The 17,032-nt window shown below is 37.0% G+C and overlaps 1 protein-coding gene across 1 annotated transcript; it reads right to left on the bottom strand.

Annotated features, from left to right (window-relative positions):
* Window positions 1-428: 428 nt before the first annotated feature.
* EXOC1L (exocyst complex component 1 like) lies at window positions 429-15,261 on the bottom strand (the record flags this gene model as incomplete). Its single annotated transcript, XM_082611097.1, has 3 exons — window positions 429-695; window positions 6,369-6,499; window positions 15,141-15,261. The coding sequence occupies 3 exons, from the start codon at window positions 15,259-15,261 to the stop codon at window positions 429-431; spliced, it is 519 nt and encodes a 172-aa protein (XP_082467223.1).
* Window positions 15,262-17,032: the final 1,771 nt, after the last annotated feature.

Below are 17,032 nucleotides of genomic sequence, written 5' to 3'. Positions count from 1 at the left end.
GAATTTGACTATTGACTTTTCCATTCCTACAAAAAAAGCCATTGGAATTTTGATAGGGATTATATTGATCTGCAGATCACTTTGGGTAGTACTGACATCTTGACAATATTAAATCTTCCTGTCCGTGAAAACAGGATGTATTTCCACTTATTTAGACCTTTCAAGATAATTTTTGATACCCCTTAGTAGAATACTAGTTGAGTCAAAACAATCCAACTCCTTCCAAAGTTACGAAAGAACACATAGGCAAAAGTACAGAATATTGAATGAATGCATCAAAACACATTTCACTGCAATTCACAAAGCATCACTTTATTTTCATATGAATAGGAGTCACTGATAAAGGGAAAAAACAAAATCATGACTATCAATATTTACTTAGGGAACCATTTTCATAGAACACTGATGAAGGAACATGGTATACATATTCAGAGTGGCAGGGGACACAGGGACAAGCACACTAGATTGAAAGCATAAAAGCATATTCTCATAAGGACCAAGCAATCCTTGTTGTTGGAGGACCAAATGGAATCATCATTAATGTAAGTAGAATCAAAGTTCACAATCCGTAAGTTCTTCTTAAGGTATGCATGATTCAGCTTGTTTAGAGTTCGAACAAAGGCATATTTGGAAGCACAACTATATGCTTCCAAACTGTACACTTTCTTGAAGTGCAGATCAAAAAATGGATTGTCCTAGAAGAAAAAGAGAGACATGATTTTGTTTGTAGCCAGGAAAGTAGCTAGATTTCCTGGATTCTCTCATATTGATTGTTGTATTGATTGTAAAGTATCAGTATCAAACGTTTTCCCAAAATCTACAAATGAGCTTTCCAAAACTACCTGTTTCAAACATGTTGCTTCTAAAAAGAACAACAATAAGAAAGATTATTTTTGAAGCATCTGTGATTTTTCAATTATGCAAATAAATATGTGTCAAAATGCGCAGTTACCAAGTCTTCCCAGGGTAGTGAATTTGAGAGGATGGATGGGGATGGAAGAAAAGAATAAACCCAATTATAGGCTTCCACAGGAGAGAAAAGGTTTCTCCTTTTCTCTACTAGGAGGTTGGTCCCTTGTGCTATTTCAATAGTAGAAGGGGGAAATACAGAATGGCTAATCAGCCTTTGGCATACAACAGATCACCAACTTGCTGGCTTTGAAGTTAATAGCAAGGAATTACTTTTAAAGTTAATAGCAAGGATCATTAAATCATTTGACTGAAACTGACAATTTACTAAAGACTGACTCACTGGATTGCTCTAGGCTGTATACTTCTAGTGGAGATGTTTCAGGGAAAAGTAGGCATCAAACCTAATCTAGGTCCTACATGTTAAAATAATAATCATTGCTACTGTTACTAATAGCAGTAACAACTATGCCTTGCATTTATAAAGTGCTTTTCAGTTTACAAAATGCTTTTGCATTCATTATCTGCCTAACTCCTAACTCTCTTTGAGGGCAGAGGTTTTCAGTTATTTATCTTTTGTGTATCCACAGCAACTTCTAAGTTCTCAACAAATGTGTGTTGATCTGAAGTCATCCTATAAAAAGAGAAGTGGAGGTAAACATTGCCCTAAATGATAAAGAGGTAAAGAGAGACCAGACCAAGCAAAAGTATTAATGACTTGTTACCATGCAGTGTGTAAAGTTTGTATATAAGAACTTATGTATTTGCAATTTCTTTTTCAAATAGGAAAATTCTTAGAGGAGACAGGAAAAAGAACAAGGGTTTTGGAGTTAACCAACCATTTTGACTCTGATGTAACCATGGGCAGGGCACTTATTATATTTGGCCTTCACTTTTTAGATAGGGTTGCTATGAAGTTTGTATGAGATTAATCATTTAAACTTTGATACTAGTATGGAGCTTAATGAATGATAATTCCTTTTCCCAAATCTGTCCCCAAAGATTGTGATACTGGTGTTAATATCACCTTGCTTTATGCTATTAAAATTTTTAAAAAACAATACTTTAAAAAAAAGAATGTACAAGGGTGATGTGATTTTAAGTACAGTGTTCTCTAGTCACACCTTGCAAAATGTTTCCTAGCTGTCATGATTGCAGATTGAAGGACAGTTCTTTAGAGAATCTCAATGAAAGGAAATCACACCCATTCCATCACCAGATACTAATCATACTCCTTATGTAGTTTCCTCAGAGAAACATTTACTCCTTATCATGTAGAAAATATCCTTTGTTCTTTTGAGATACTTGGAGAGGATTAAGTTTTTCCATTAGCCTGATAATTGAAGCCTAAGCAGGCATGAACATAGAATACAAGTTCATCCATCTGTCCCTTCCTTCCTTCCTCCCTCCTGCCCTCCCTCCCTTCCTTCCTTCCTTCCTCTCTCCCTCTGTCTCCCCCTTCCTCTCTCTTTCTTTCTTTTGATAGAGCTAAAAGGGAATCTCATAGTTCATTCAGTAATCCCTTGTTTATAGTAGATTAACTATAATGTAATATAATGTAATGTAATAGTGAATAATAGTTTCCAGAGGGGTGAAGCCCAGGTCACACATGTAGTTATTGGCAGAGCCAAGACAAGGACTAAGCTCTCACTCAGCCCAACCCCATTTCCTGCTACATCATTCTCTCTTCTGTTGCACCACGTCAGTCTCCAAATCCCCAGTCATTCTGATTTCTGCTTTATAAATTGACTTCAATTTCAATTCCATTCCATTTTAAGGTTGACAACTTTTGGCTTGAAATAGCTCTATTTAAAACTGTATCATTGCTGTCGAGAAAAATATAATATATGCTGACTCCTGGGGATTCAATTACAAAAGGGAGGACAAGTGGAAATTCCCAGAACAACTGAGATATTTTTACTTCAACCACAGAAAAGAAATATTTAAAAGAACTACTCTTTGGATATTTTAGGTTTTCTTCTGGGAATTTAATATTTTAGACCCTAAAGTGATCAGAAAAATAGAAATACTCAATTTCCCTTTTGTATCTAGCTCACTATGAAAGATAACAATCTTTAAATGGGAAAGGGAATAATTAACAACATAGAGATGGAATTAAAGGCCAGAAAGGTGAGGAGAAAATAGAGCAGAGCTAGCTGCTTCCAATGAATCTAAGCTGACAGGCTTGATCCCCGGGCACTGACCAAGCTTATAGAAAATAATTATGACATTAGTAACATTTGGGGTATTACTCTTGGGGTGGGTATAAAAGATGGGGTCTGTAAAATCTTTCTTTCTTAGAAATTTATTTCCTAGTTCTGTAGAAATAGTTGTATTAGATGTTCTCTATCATTTAATAATATACTTGCAGACTAAAAGATATAAGTGCTGTATAATTGGCTGTATAAAATCAGCCAATTGTGTTAAACTAGCATATCTACCTTTATTGTGTTTGTCATTAGCCTGAATAGAAAGGCCTTTAAAATTGATTATTTTTAGAAAGCATTTGAATGCATTTTGTTTGGTATTATATTTATTCAATAAAGTATTTAATTAGGGCTAATTTGGACCCTGTTGCTAAGCCCCAGCAAGTAATCATCCTAGATAGGGTTAAACCCCCAATAAAATTGACATATTGCACATGTCTTAATGAAGTTTGAATGTTAAATAAATTGTATATTCACTTGAGGACTTGAGAAAAAAATAAGAAAATGGTCAAAAAAAGAGGTGGGCATGATTAATTCTTGAAACTACAGATTAGTCAACTTGACACTGACTTGTGATAAAATTCAATGCAGTATAGAAATTTTGGCAACTACCTAAAAGTATATAGAAGAAAATACTTTAAAAATTTGTACTCCTATGATACAGAGATAATTATTGTTAAAGTACTGGTTAGTTTCATATATACATTTACATACCCACATACATTTTTTTGTATTAAAATTTAAGGTTCAGCTTTCAATTTTCAGTACTATGATAAATTAAATATGTAAAATGAGATAATATTATAGAAAAGTTTTGTATTCAGCTGACTTTTAAAAAACTTATTAAATGGTGAACAATTGTGTTCTGAGGTATTCTTTTGGAAACATGACTTTTAATGACCATGTAATGTTTCAGCATATTGACATGAAAAAATATATTTAACTATTTCCTAAGTGTTGAACATTTAGGTAGAATATAATGTCAGAAAAATGCTATATGATTACTTAGGAAAGAAAGCAATGATTTCCAGCATGCCTTCACCAAGAAGTCATGCCAAACACACCAAATTTTAAAAATAGGGTTCCTAGGTGATAAGATAATAGCAGATAACATATATTGATTTCAGTAAAGATCTTAAGGGGAAAATTTAGATATTCAGACTAGATAATTAATAAGGCAGAATTAAGTGGCAGAATTAAGAGCTTATGTCCATCTAACTTAACACTGTATCCTCAGAGCCTAGCAGAGCCTGGTATACCATAAATTCTCAGTGAATGACTGAATAAAAAAATTTGTAGAGATGATAAACAACCAGTCCAAAGAAGACAAATTGATAGATTTGGAGGTAAAGTCTAGTTCCATCTCTAGAGTAGTTATTTGACCTTAGGCAAGTCAGTTAATCTCTTTATGTCTCATTTTCCTCATCTGTAAATCAGGAATAATGATAGAATCTAATTCATGGGATTTTTGTGACAATTATGTGAAGTTATATAGGGAAAGAGCTTTTTGTGGTTCCTGTCATCTGGTAAGAGTTTACTGGGTGTGAGATGGTAGCAGGTAGCAGTGCTGCTAGTAGTGGTAATAATAGTAGTAGTAATGATAGCCTATCAATTACCTAGAGGTGTGCACTTAGCCCTGCCTGCTTCATCAGTTTTGTTATTGACTTGAATGAAGTCCTAAATGCTGTGCGCATTAAATCTACATCATACTACAGTGAATATTAAAAAATCAAGATATTAGAAGATTTGATAGGTGGGAACAATGGGCCAACCTAAGAATATGGCATTTAATCAGTTTAAGAATAAATGAGCTTAAATTCTAATTCATCCAACAATAACAGAAATATTTATTGAGTCCCTGATAACTGCCAGGCAGAAGGCTACGATAAAAGATGAAAAGGAATGGTTACAGTTTTTTATCCAGAGGGGAGACAGAGTAAGTCAACAGTTGCAGTTTGTTGGATTATTTACATCCACTGTGCAATGGGGTTATAGGGCAGGGGGACATGAGTAGGACTTTACTCCATAGGCAATCTGAGAATGGGGTGAGGGATGGAGGTGACTGAGCTTTCTAAGCCCCGAGAGTATTAAAACACTTTTGCTGTATAAAGTTTTAGGGGAAATGACCAGATATAAAGAAGCCAGATCATGAAGGGCTTTTATTTAGATTTTATTCCATGTACGTAGAAGGTACGGCAGATCAGGTTAAATGGCAATTCATGCCCAAAAGACCTGAGGTCTCAGTTGAGTGTTTACTAGAAATAAGTATCCAGATCAAAGGAAATACAAACTGGTCATGCTAATTCTAAAGTATTGTATTTAATTCTGGAAAAACTGAAACATTCCAGAGGAGAAGAAATTGCATAGTGAAGGGTGTTGCAGCAATGTCATGGGAGAAAATAACAACAGCGTTATGACCTCTTAGTGTTTGTATAATCCTGTCCTGTTATCTTATTTGATCGTCATATGAGCATTATTTAAAGAATGGAATGGTTACATTTAACCCAGAAAAGAGAAAACTTGAGGGAAGATTATTAGTGTCTTCAAACATTGGAAAGGCTGCTATGTGAAAGGAGGATTGGGTTTATTCTGGTTGGTTCAAATGACAAAGCTAGGACTGATGGGTGAATGTTATAGTGAAGGAGATTTTAGTTAAACATAAGTGGGACATGTAAAAATAAAGGATGTTAATTTGGAAATAGAATGGATTTACTCATGTGGTAATGAGTTCTCCATCAGTAGAAGAGTTCAAGGAGAGACTGGGAAAACCACTTTCAAGTGGTCATACAAGAGATTAAAGTACACACCCTTTCCCCACTTTCAACACTGAGGTTGTAGGATTTCCAAGGGTTATTGATCCTTCCAGAGGATCAAGCAGCTAACTGACAGTAAAATCTGAAGAAGATGAGGGAAGGAATCTCCACAACTTATGGAGGAAACTGGGCTGGGGAGAGAGTGGTGGTGGAAGCATCAGATATTTAAAGTTTCAGAACTGACTGGAAGATTGTGTTTAACCTGTTAAAAAGACCTTAGAAAAGATGCTTTAAATCTAATTGACAAAATTCAAATTTAAACTCATAAAAACAGAACAAATAAACCAGTAGATCATCCCAGTAGATTAAACTGTACCACTTAAGAATAATATGTCATTTTAACACTCAGTACATGCCAAAAATATATGAAGTAAGATATTAACCATAAAGGTCTCCAGCATATTGATCCCACATCTCCCTTACAAAACATAACACTTACTGTATCTGCTTCTTTTCCATCGATCATCCGCAGATCGTTCAAAGACCACTTTTTGGTTACTTCATATTTTTCATCTAAACCTATTCTGTAGTGTTTCACCATAATTATTTTTACTTCTTCATTTTTGGTCACTGTAGGACAGAAAAACACTTCATTTACATAGACTCTTAGAAGATAATAAATTATTCATCGTCATACTTTTCAGTATTTATGAATCTCCTTTTCCTATAATAAGCTTGAACGTACATTGTATCTGCACCCCAGTTATGAACCCTGAGGTATCTGAAGCTTCATGAGTATGCCCTCAAATTTCCTCAGTGTGTTAACTTTATTTTTGCTGCAATTGTGGTCACATACAGCCGCGGTAATGTCTGTCAGATAGAACACCGAGCTCTGTGCTTTCAGCTCTGAGCTTTGTGGTGGAGGATAGAGTTCATCTCAGGGCAGGAAATAGGAGGCTTAGTGTGAGCATACAGTCAGTGCCAAAGTGTTTACCAGAACAAGTTGGAATTTTAATTGATGACAATATAAGAAAATGAGCACAGGAAAGTAAATGGTTCTGCTCACACAGCAACCCACTGTTGAAGACTGACCATGCAAATACTTGTGCACACTTTTTTTTAAAGTTGCTGTGAGATTTTTGATGTAAGAGTGCTTGCAAAACAGCAACTACTGACCTATTTGGTATCATTTGAGATTTTTAATCCTCTGTAGTATGTATCCAAAATCCTAGCATTCAAAATGTGCCATCAAGACAAAAAACTTTAGTACTATACTTTGAAAGGTATGGGAAAATCATTGCTTATTTTATGTGAACAACATGAGGGAAATAATTTCCTGGTCTTAAAATCATTGTGTTTGGTCTCATATGAACACATTAGAAGAATCAACATTTGATGTTAGAGTTCCTGGACTGAAAGTTATCAATGAGTTCCCAAGGGAGTATTTACTGGGTACCCACTATTTGCCTGATAGAACTATTACAAATGCCACAGGGGGTACAAGTATGAGACATGGTTCCTGCCCTCTGGAAACTTATGGTTTTGTTGAAGAGACAAGGCTAACACACATGTGTCCCATAAAATATATAATATGAAGGTATACAGGTATACTATAAAGAGGTGGCAGTGGGAATTGAATATCTTAAACTTTCAAGATGGATAATGTCACTTGGAGAGTTACAAGCTGGTTCTGTCTTCTAAGAATGAGACTGGAATTTGTCTTTGGGGAAGACTCTCTTCTGGTTCTGGAAAGCATCACTTTGGCATGACCTCTTAGTTAAGAAGATTAAAACAATATATTACAATATAATCATAGTGATAGATAAGCAATATGGAACAGACTATATGTTCAACAGAAGTTCTAAGAAGGGAGAGGATTCGAATAGTAAAGGAAATAATTATGGAAGAAATAGAATTGGAGATAGAGCTTTAAAATTAGTAAAGGCAAGGATGATACTGACGGCATTTCTAGGTGAAAGACAGTATGACAAAATGAGTAGACAATAGACCCTGAACTTCACCACGTAGGATTAGAGACAGTGGATTGTATAGATTGATTGGTGTTAGGATATGGTTGACAACAAGGTTAACCAGATTGTGAAAATGTTTTGAAAAGTGACAGAAACCACTGTGGACTCATGGTGTCTCAATCCCCCTCTGATGGGAGGGATTGGAATCTGGCCTGGACAGTGAGGGCTCCAGAGTTGGGACTGGTGAAGGGAGTAGTTATCCTCTGTAAGTGCAGGTGATACTGAAATTAAGGCAACCAGTTGAGCTTAGACTTCATGATGGAGCTGAACTCAGTCTCCCAGAGAAGGGAGTCTGAGCAGGTTGACAAATCTAAGGAGAGGGCACTATGTCAGTTCAGTGAAAGCTCATACTGTAATACATATTCAGTAAGTCTCTTTCCTCCTTGAACAAGAGACTAATACAGTGGTGCCCTGTTGAAGGAGTAGTTTTCTGGAATCAGTGATGCCCAGGATACACTGAAGAAGAAAAGAAAGAAGAACTGGAGGTCCCTAGAAGAGGTAGTGTGTCTTAGTGGGCTCTGGAATTAAACATTCCGGATTCAAATCATGACACCACTTCTTACAGTGTGGTCTGTAATCTCATTATTTAATCTCTAGAGAGATTAAACTTCAGTTTTCTCATGTTGTAAACTGGACATCAGAGTGATACAAACCCATAGGGTATAAAGATTAAAGTATATAAATGACTTAGGATAGTGCCTGGTTTATAGTAATTGTTTCCGTTTTTGTTCTGTTTTCTTTATGAGGCTGTTGTTGGAATCTAGGCATAGGATGTAGGCAATGGAAATAGAAGTGGTAAATCTAAGTTAGATTTTAAATGAGGCATTCACAACACTGGATGGAAACCAAATACATAAGCATGGTTGGGTGGAATAGTGAATTTAGTCTTTGATGTACAGATGAGCTCCATAAACTATCTCAGAAGAGAAGGAGATGATGGAAGTTTATAGTTTAGGAATGAAGATACAGACTTGGGATTTTTCCGTGTGGACAGGTTTCCAAAACTAGGTTTATAGGGAAAAGAGCAGAGGAAAGAGGTGAAACAGAGTAGAGAAAAAAAAGGTGCCAGCAGAGAGGTCTAAGAAGGGGCCAGCAGAAAAGAGACAAGCCCAACAGTGCAATGCTATGGAAATCAAGAGGACAGAGAATTTCAAGAGCTGGAGACAATCCCATGAAGTTACTTTGTTGGGTAACTTTGTTCAGTCCTGGCATTGAATCTGACTTGGGGAAGATCATTGATTTCTTCCCTGAGGGCAGTTTCTCTAGAATGGGGAGGGCATAAAACAGCTTGTAGAGGGCTCCTTCATGGACTAACTATACTGAGTGCATACTATGCACCAGTTCTTATGTTAGGTAGGGTTTAGAAAGAGAGATAAGAGAATAAAGGCTATGATTTAGATCACATATTCCAAGAATTTGGAAGAGGAGTGATTGCATATTTTGAGGACAAAAGGAGTGATTGAGGGGCATGTCCTGGAGGGGACCTAGTGTGGAAGATCTTAACCCTGGGTAAGAAAACTGGCTCAGAGACTGTGAGTCTCCTGAAACTGCAAAATTTGATGGGTTTCTGCCCGTGTACACTTCTCCAACCCTAAAAAAGGTCCACTTCCACTGGTCTAGATGTTAGCTTCGGGAAGAGGAAAGGAAAAGAGAAAAGAAGCCATTAGGCTGGTGTGTTGAAGTGGAAGCATGTCTGTCATACTTAACTAAGGACAAGATTTTGGAGGCAGTTCCTTCCACTAGGAGGTAATTGTCCAGACAAAGGCTCTACCTCAGAACCAAATAATAATGTTCTTGTTCTGACTAGCTATCTCACTGGCGACTTAGGATGTGGGAGAGGATGGGGATGGGGAGAAATAACTGGATACTGTATAAAAATATCATTTGAAGCAAATTCCACTGCCTCATCTACATGTTATGATAACCAGCTAATTGACTGTAGACCTACTGATTTGTTTCGTTAATTTGATAAGTATTTGAGTGCCCCTTTTGTACAAAGCCCTGGGCTAGGCATTGAAAAAGTGCATTCCCCTATGGCACCATTCCTGCTCTTGCTGAAATTCCAGAGAGTGAGGTTTCAGAGAGAAAACACACGATCAAGTGCTGTGAATGAGGCATGGACAGGGTCTTATAGGAACATGGAGAAGGGACATCTTCATCCCACTAGGGGTCAGAGAGAGCTTCTTGAAGGAGGTTATCTGAGTTGTAAAGGACCATGGGAGTTAGCAGAATGAAGAAAGGGGTAAAGGGAGTTCTGGAACAGCATGTGTACAAAAGCGTAAAATACTTGAATCTTTTGAGTCCTTACAGGCATTTAGTATTGCTGGCATGAAGGGTAGGGGTGAATAGGTGGTAGCAAGCAGGGTAGGCAGGAGCTGGTGCCTGAATGGTCTAGAATGCTATGCTAAGGAGTTCAAATATTATCCTGAAAGCTCTGTTTTTGGGGAGATTGGTGAGGGTGAGGTGTGTTGTCGCTGAAGGACTGTAAGTGAATGGCCAGGCTGAGCTTTACATTTTAGAAAGTTTTCTCGGGCAGTTCTGTAAAGGATGGGTGGGAGGGAGGGAATGAAGAAAGAGATGTTAAGAAGGTAGGACCTACCAGTCATCAAGTTTTCTTACATTAACGGTCACTGTCCCACTAATAAAAAACTAAGAAAATAAAATGCACGCTTTAAAAGTTAACCTTTTGATACAGTGATGCAGCACAGAGATGGTACAACCTCCTTAATTTGGCAAAATAGTCTCCTCTGTAGCCAAGGAGGTTCCAAGAGCTGTCTTTAGCCAAGAGTAAAAGTCTGCGCAGGCTGAAGTGGACCCGATCCCTAAGTTCCATACTTGAGTTCTGCTGCTAGCTAAAATTAAATGGCCGTATTCACATTAAGGCAGTGGCAAAGTGGAAACATCTCATTGTCTTAAAACAGAAATGTTTATATAGTCAAAATGTTAACAGAGATGGTTTCCGTAACATCAGATGTGCCGCTATCTAATTAAGATTTAGTGATATCTATAGACCCAGGGACTTTCAGAATGAACCTGCTCCAGTTTCACTATTTTAGTTAGCATTTTCAGAACAACCATCTTAACTTCACGATAACAACTTATCTTCACTTTTAATTTCAAAATAAACGTTGTTAATAACTGCCTTTATTATCACGGTGAAATAGTCACTATTATTCATGAGGCTAAGTGGAAAGAAGATTGGCCAAGTGAACCAATATAATTTGGCAGAGCAGGAAAAATAGTAGCTCACGAGTAAACTGCACAGAAAAACTTTAAATACATAAACCACTGTCATTTTACAATCCCAGTGTTACATAATTGTTTTCATCATTGAAATTAAGTAATAGGGAAAAACTACCATGAGATATCAAAGACAAGAAGCCTCAGTGAAAATGTTTCAATGTATTGGTGATGTCTTGGGGTTGTTGAGAATGCTATTACTGATTTCATCAAAAAAGTAACTTTCAAATAATTTTTCTAGAAATATTTTAATCAAATCGATTTGGGGGCAATACTGGATACTCTAGATTTAATGTTTGTCCCTCCTTCCCCTCAATTCCTATGTTGAAATCCTAACCCCCAAGGTTATGGTAGTAGGAGGTGGGGGTCTTTCAGAGGTGATTAGGACATGAGGGCAGAGGCCTCATGAATGGGATTAGTGTCCCTATAAAAAGACCCCAGAGAGCTCCCTTGCCCTTTCCACCCTGCAACGTTAGAGGGAGAAAAAGGTGGTCTATGAAGATGCAGATCCCCACCAGACACCGAATCTGCAGGCACCATGTTCTTGGACTTCCCAGCCTCCAGAACTGTGAGAAATAAATGTTTGTTGTTTATAAGCCCCCCAGTCTCTAGTATTTTGTTTCCTTTTCTTGTTAACTTATTTAACACTCTTATTACTGTGAACAGTATAAATGATTTCACAAAATTATTCAATTCTCCGGTTCACAGAGAAGTTCTTTTTTGGCATCAACATGTAATAGGTATGGAGAATTTATGCCTACTATCTTCATAATTCTAGCAAATGCCATTTATTTTCAAATTAATTACCTGTGAATGGAGAATGTTTTTCTAAATATATGTGAATACTTAAATCTGTATCTGAATATGTATACAATTTTTATTTATAAAATATAAATATACATACTTCCATATGTTTACTGTATATTTATTTTTATTATAAATATTTATTTACCACATATACTATTTATACATAAATATTTCAGCATATGTTTTCACAGTACATACATTCTTTTCTGTAATTTTAACAATATAACCCCACCTTCCAATTTGGAATAAAATTCTAGTCCTATTTGGAATAGAATTTATCATTTTCCCCACCAGTTAGGATTTAAGAGGAGAGCACTATGTGTAGATGTAAATGTTATTATTTCTGGTTCAGAGAGGTCAACACCGAGGCCAGAACGTTGCCCCATATATCACAGCTGGCAGGTGGGCAAAGCAGAGTCATGTTTCACACCAGCTGTGTCGGACTCCTAGCCTTCCAAGGTCCATTCCACCATGCCCTGCTACTTCCCATCCAATCAGCCATAATCACTTTACATGCGATTTCAAGTCCTTCAGAATTTCTTTAACTCATTTGCATTCTCATCACTGCACAACTGACTTGTCCCTTTCTTTTTCAGTACTTTATAGAGCTCCTCCCTCCTTCCTAAGAAGTTGCCGCTTTTAACAGCCAGGGATAATGATGTTCTAGGCTAGGGGAAGCTAATTTCAAGGGGAAATGACCATGTAAACCCTGATGTGGGAGGAGACAGAGGTGCCAGGAAATCCCCAACGTAAATCCTAGCAAACTTCAGAGAGGGAGACAGAATTTAAGACGTCTGCTTTTTGACCTTGACAAAGTAAGTTATAAAGGCAACAGTAAATCACAATCATCTGGTTGTGAGACCCCTGCAAAAGACAGACTCTGATTGGATAAATAGAAAGTTTAACTTATTTAAACATATCTTCTTAAATTTGAGAAATGCATGATGAGATTTAACTACTCTAGACTTGATTCTCACAAATTTAGAACTGCTGGATTGTAGGATATAAAGAGGAAATCATAACTATACGTCTCCCTACTCCCAGAAGGTGACCAGCATTCAAAACCTGGAGTTACCTGCCTCAACAGTTGAGATATGGCCTGCTTGATTCCTATCAATGGAGATTTTCTGAGTAAAGCGTCAAAGATTTAGGACTAGCAAGCATCACACTGACTTTATTTTAAATTACTGTTCCGTCTAATTGCATTTGAAATGGTCATAAAGAGATACCACATTTGGGGAAAGTGCTCTCAAGTTGATGGATGTGATATGTAGAAGAGTCATAAAGTTGGTGAATGAACATGACTTATAATGTTAACTTTTACCTGGAATATCACAATATTGTCTTCTCTTTCTCACATCTAAGAGAACCTTGTTTTTCCTTTGCTTCTAACATGACAGAATCATTGAATTTTACTAATGAAAGTGATCACCTACTTTATGTGGTCATTGTCCAGGTGAAAACATTGAACCCTAAAGAGGTTGCCTTCACACATGTTAACAATGCCAACCCCTTGTTGTTCCAATCCTGGTTAAAAGGATTCATGTCATTTATGAAAACAGACAGCAGGTGACCCCAGCCCACAGTGTCTTTCTCAGAACTTGAGGATACTGGGGAAAAAATTACATCCATTTCCAAAAATTTAATTCTAGGAGTGTTTTTTTTTTTTTCCCGTGCCAGATAGAACAAGTTAATTATATAGTTGGAGGTGGGCATTAAGATACATGTGGTAAATTAGATGTAAATAATGCCTGGTAAATAAATATGCATTATTGATTGTTCTATTTTTTATAAGTTTCTTAAAAAACACGTATACACTAATGTTATGTGATGAGTAATTAGCTTTATAAAGTAGGATTATAATAGGTATAAAATTATTATATTTTAATGTTGGAATAAGCATATTCTCTAATATATTAAGTCAAGATACTTTGAGATATAGTGATCTGATCGTTTGAATATAATACAGTTTCTAAAATTGTTTCATTTGACCTTTTTCCATTTGATTTCTTTCTTTTTCCTGGACTGATTTTAAGTTTTGTAACTTGCTGATATGCTAAGCCTTACACTTTTTATTTATTTGGCAAAATATGCTAGGTAAAGTATTAGATAAATGTTAATATTCTTATTATTAAGTAAATATTCGTATACTTATTAGGAATTACAGAATTTTAAAGAGTTCTTAGCACTTTCTTTAAAGATGTTCTACTTCCCTTATAGTACCCCCTCTTGACAACTTTTGAAAGTTCTTCTAAGCAAATTATCAGGAAAGGAATTATAACAAATTTTCTGAAAAAGCTGAACTGTGTGCCTTAAAAAGCAAAGTTTACAATGAAAACTTAGAGTTTCTAAGCTCTTTCCTCCGAAGCCCCTGAAAACTATTAAAAAGCATGGATTGGGAAAAGGAAATGCTTATATTAAATTCAATAATGGCACAAGAATTTCTGTCTAAATTCAGCACAAAAATTACAGGTTAGGTAAATCATAATTAAGTGCAAAAGCTTATTCCTACCTTTGGACAATTTTCATGAATTTTTAAAATATGAGGGAAAATATTTTAATTAGTTTAGAGAACATTTCCTTAAAGTTCCATCTTCATGAACTAATTTCTATCATTAAAATAGTGTTTCTGCGAGCATACTGTGAGAAAGAATTTTTAAAAGATCATTTCTCTTCTCAAAATAAGCCACCAGGAAGTCTAAATAAGCCTCAGAAGAAAATCTAAGGTCTTTTTTTTTTTCTTTCCTAGCATGAAAAGAGAGAACCCTAGTTGTCCAGATTGGTTGGAAGTAGAGCTATATAACTCAATTCTCCAATATGTTTAAAAATATATAGAGATCTCTCCATTGAATTTTTTAAAACAAGCTCTTACACAAGAAAACTGCATGCCATGCAAGTGAATTAAATAGAAGACTGGAGACTAAATAATCAAATCAGCAAAAGCACATACCCAGTTTCATTTCTGAACAATTAACCAAAATATTCTTAATACAATATTTTTTTGTCTTCCATTTTAGCACTTAAAAAAATTCTGTAGAATCTACATTCTTCATCTTCACATAGTTAAGTTCTATCACAAGAAGATACATCTGCTGTTATTGCATAGGAAAATAAACACCCAAAAATGTCCTTCTATCACCCAAGCATCTTGGGGTTATTTACGTTTTGAAATGATAACAGAAAGAACAGATTACCTGACACACAGAGGTAATACCTGTCCTGGACCGAGAACTCTATTTCAATAAACTCGTACAGATTCTGCGAGAGTGGCTTAAACAGTTTCTTCTCCAAGTCCTCCTTTACCAATGATGACATTTCCTCCAGTTCCACTTGGCCTGAGGTCTTGGCTCCAGCTCACTCTCTCTCCTTCTGCTCCCTAGATTTCTTGTTTTGGTTTGCAGCTCCTCGGTGAGTCCTGCCCACTTCCCAACCCTCACTTTCAACTTCTCATTCCTAGCCAGTCCCAGGCTCCTGAGAGCACTCAGCGCGATCAGACCCCTCACTGCGGTATCTGCCTGGTGGCAGCAGCGGCGGCAGCCAAAATACAGCAGCGGCATCAGCCCCGCTGTCACTCTCCAGCATCCAGGCTCAAGGAGGCTGCTCTCTGGAGCTCTCCTGTGGTTTGTGGATGGGCAACATATTTATGAACACCAGCAGATACACTTGTGGAGTCCCCTGGTCTCCCTAGTCTAGTAACCTTTTCCACTTTCACATCACTCTGCAGAAGAAGACCACTACTTCAGCTTGATTCCGTTACATAAATCTGTCTGGCTCTATCGATTGGGATCATCTTCCATTAAGAACTTTGCTGTCATCGGCAAGAGAAAAAGCACCCGTGCTTTCTCCTGACACTTCCAACAAGTCTCTTTCCCTCCTTTCTTTCCCCTCCTGCAATTCATTCAGACCTTTGTTTTCAAGAGAGTCAGCATCCATTCCTGCATCCAAATTATTTTTAAAATGGGCTTAATTTAATGTTATTCATTTCTTTACTCACAAAGAGAAATTTACTAGGTACCTACTGGAGCAAAGCATGGTATCTGTTTCTTGGGAGGGTGGATTTCCTATCCTCAAGAAGCTTATAATTTAATAGAGATGAGTACACCAAATAATTATCATAAATGTTTAAAAGTGATAAATGGCACAAGAGAAAGGAAATATAGAAAAGTTATTTGTACCTGGAGAGTATCAGAGACAGTGATATGGGGGAAGATCTGGAACTTGAAGAGTGAGAGGGAAGTATCCAAGTGGAGGAGGGGGAGATGCATATTCTGTGGAAGGAATGTTGGAATGAAAGCTCTGATCAGTAAGCCACAGGGGGTGCTTGGGAGGACAGGAAGCAGTCCGGTTTGCTGAAATTATATAATTTGTGGAAGTAAAAGATAAGGGTGGAAAGGTAAACTGAGTGGGACCAGCTCATGAAGGGCCTTGAATGCCAGAGTAATCCTTTGGATTTTATTCTAAGGAAGTAGAGAAGCAATGAAGATTTGGGGGCATTCATTCATTTGACAAATATTATTCAAGGGCTGATTTTTGTGCCAGGCTCTGCTCTAGGACTGGGAAATGGCAATGAAGAAAATAGGTCCATTCCTTGCTCTTCTGGAGCTTAGTGGGGTAGATGGAAAATAAATAAACAAAGCAGGAGTCCATCCAAGGTATACTCAGCTGCAAGTAACAGAATACATGACATCAAGTTGTAAATAGGAAAGATGTTAAACGATCTCTCATAATAAGAGGTCTGCAAGTAGACAGTCCCAAATTTAGCTCAGGACTCATAGGTGAGGGTCCCAGGTGCTTGCCATTTTCTGATCTTCTGTCTCAGAGGTTGGCTTTTTATCCTCAGGCCACTGTTGTTCAGCTCCAAAGACAGGAAGAAAGAGGAGGGGTTGTTGCTGTCCTTGATTTCTCTTTTTGTCAGAAGCAAACTTTCTCAGAAACCAGCCAACAGACTTTCTTTTACATCTTGGTGGCCATGACTGGGTCACATGGCCATCCCTAGGAAAGCCAGAATTTGTCATTTTTGGTTCCTATCATGGGAAGACAGAGTTTCTAGCAAGGGAGAAGGGCTGGGAATGACTGCAAGCAGGCA

This window comes from Mesoplodon mirus, assembly GCF_964341445.2.
Source record: "Mesoplodon mirus genome assembly, chromosome: 2".
NCBI classification, from domain to species: Eukaryota; Metazoa; Chordata; class Mammalia; order Artiodactyla; family Ziphiidae; genus Mesoplodon; species Mesoplodon mirus.
Note: the sequence above shows the minus strand (reverse complement) of the source record. Positions and strands in the feature narration are given on the sequence as shown.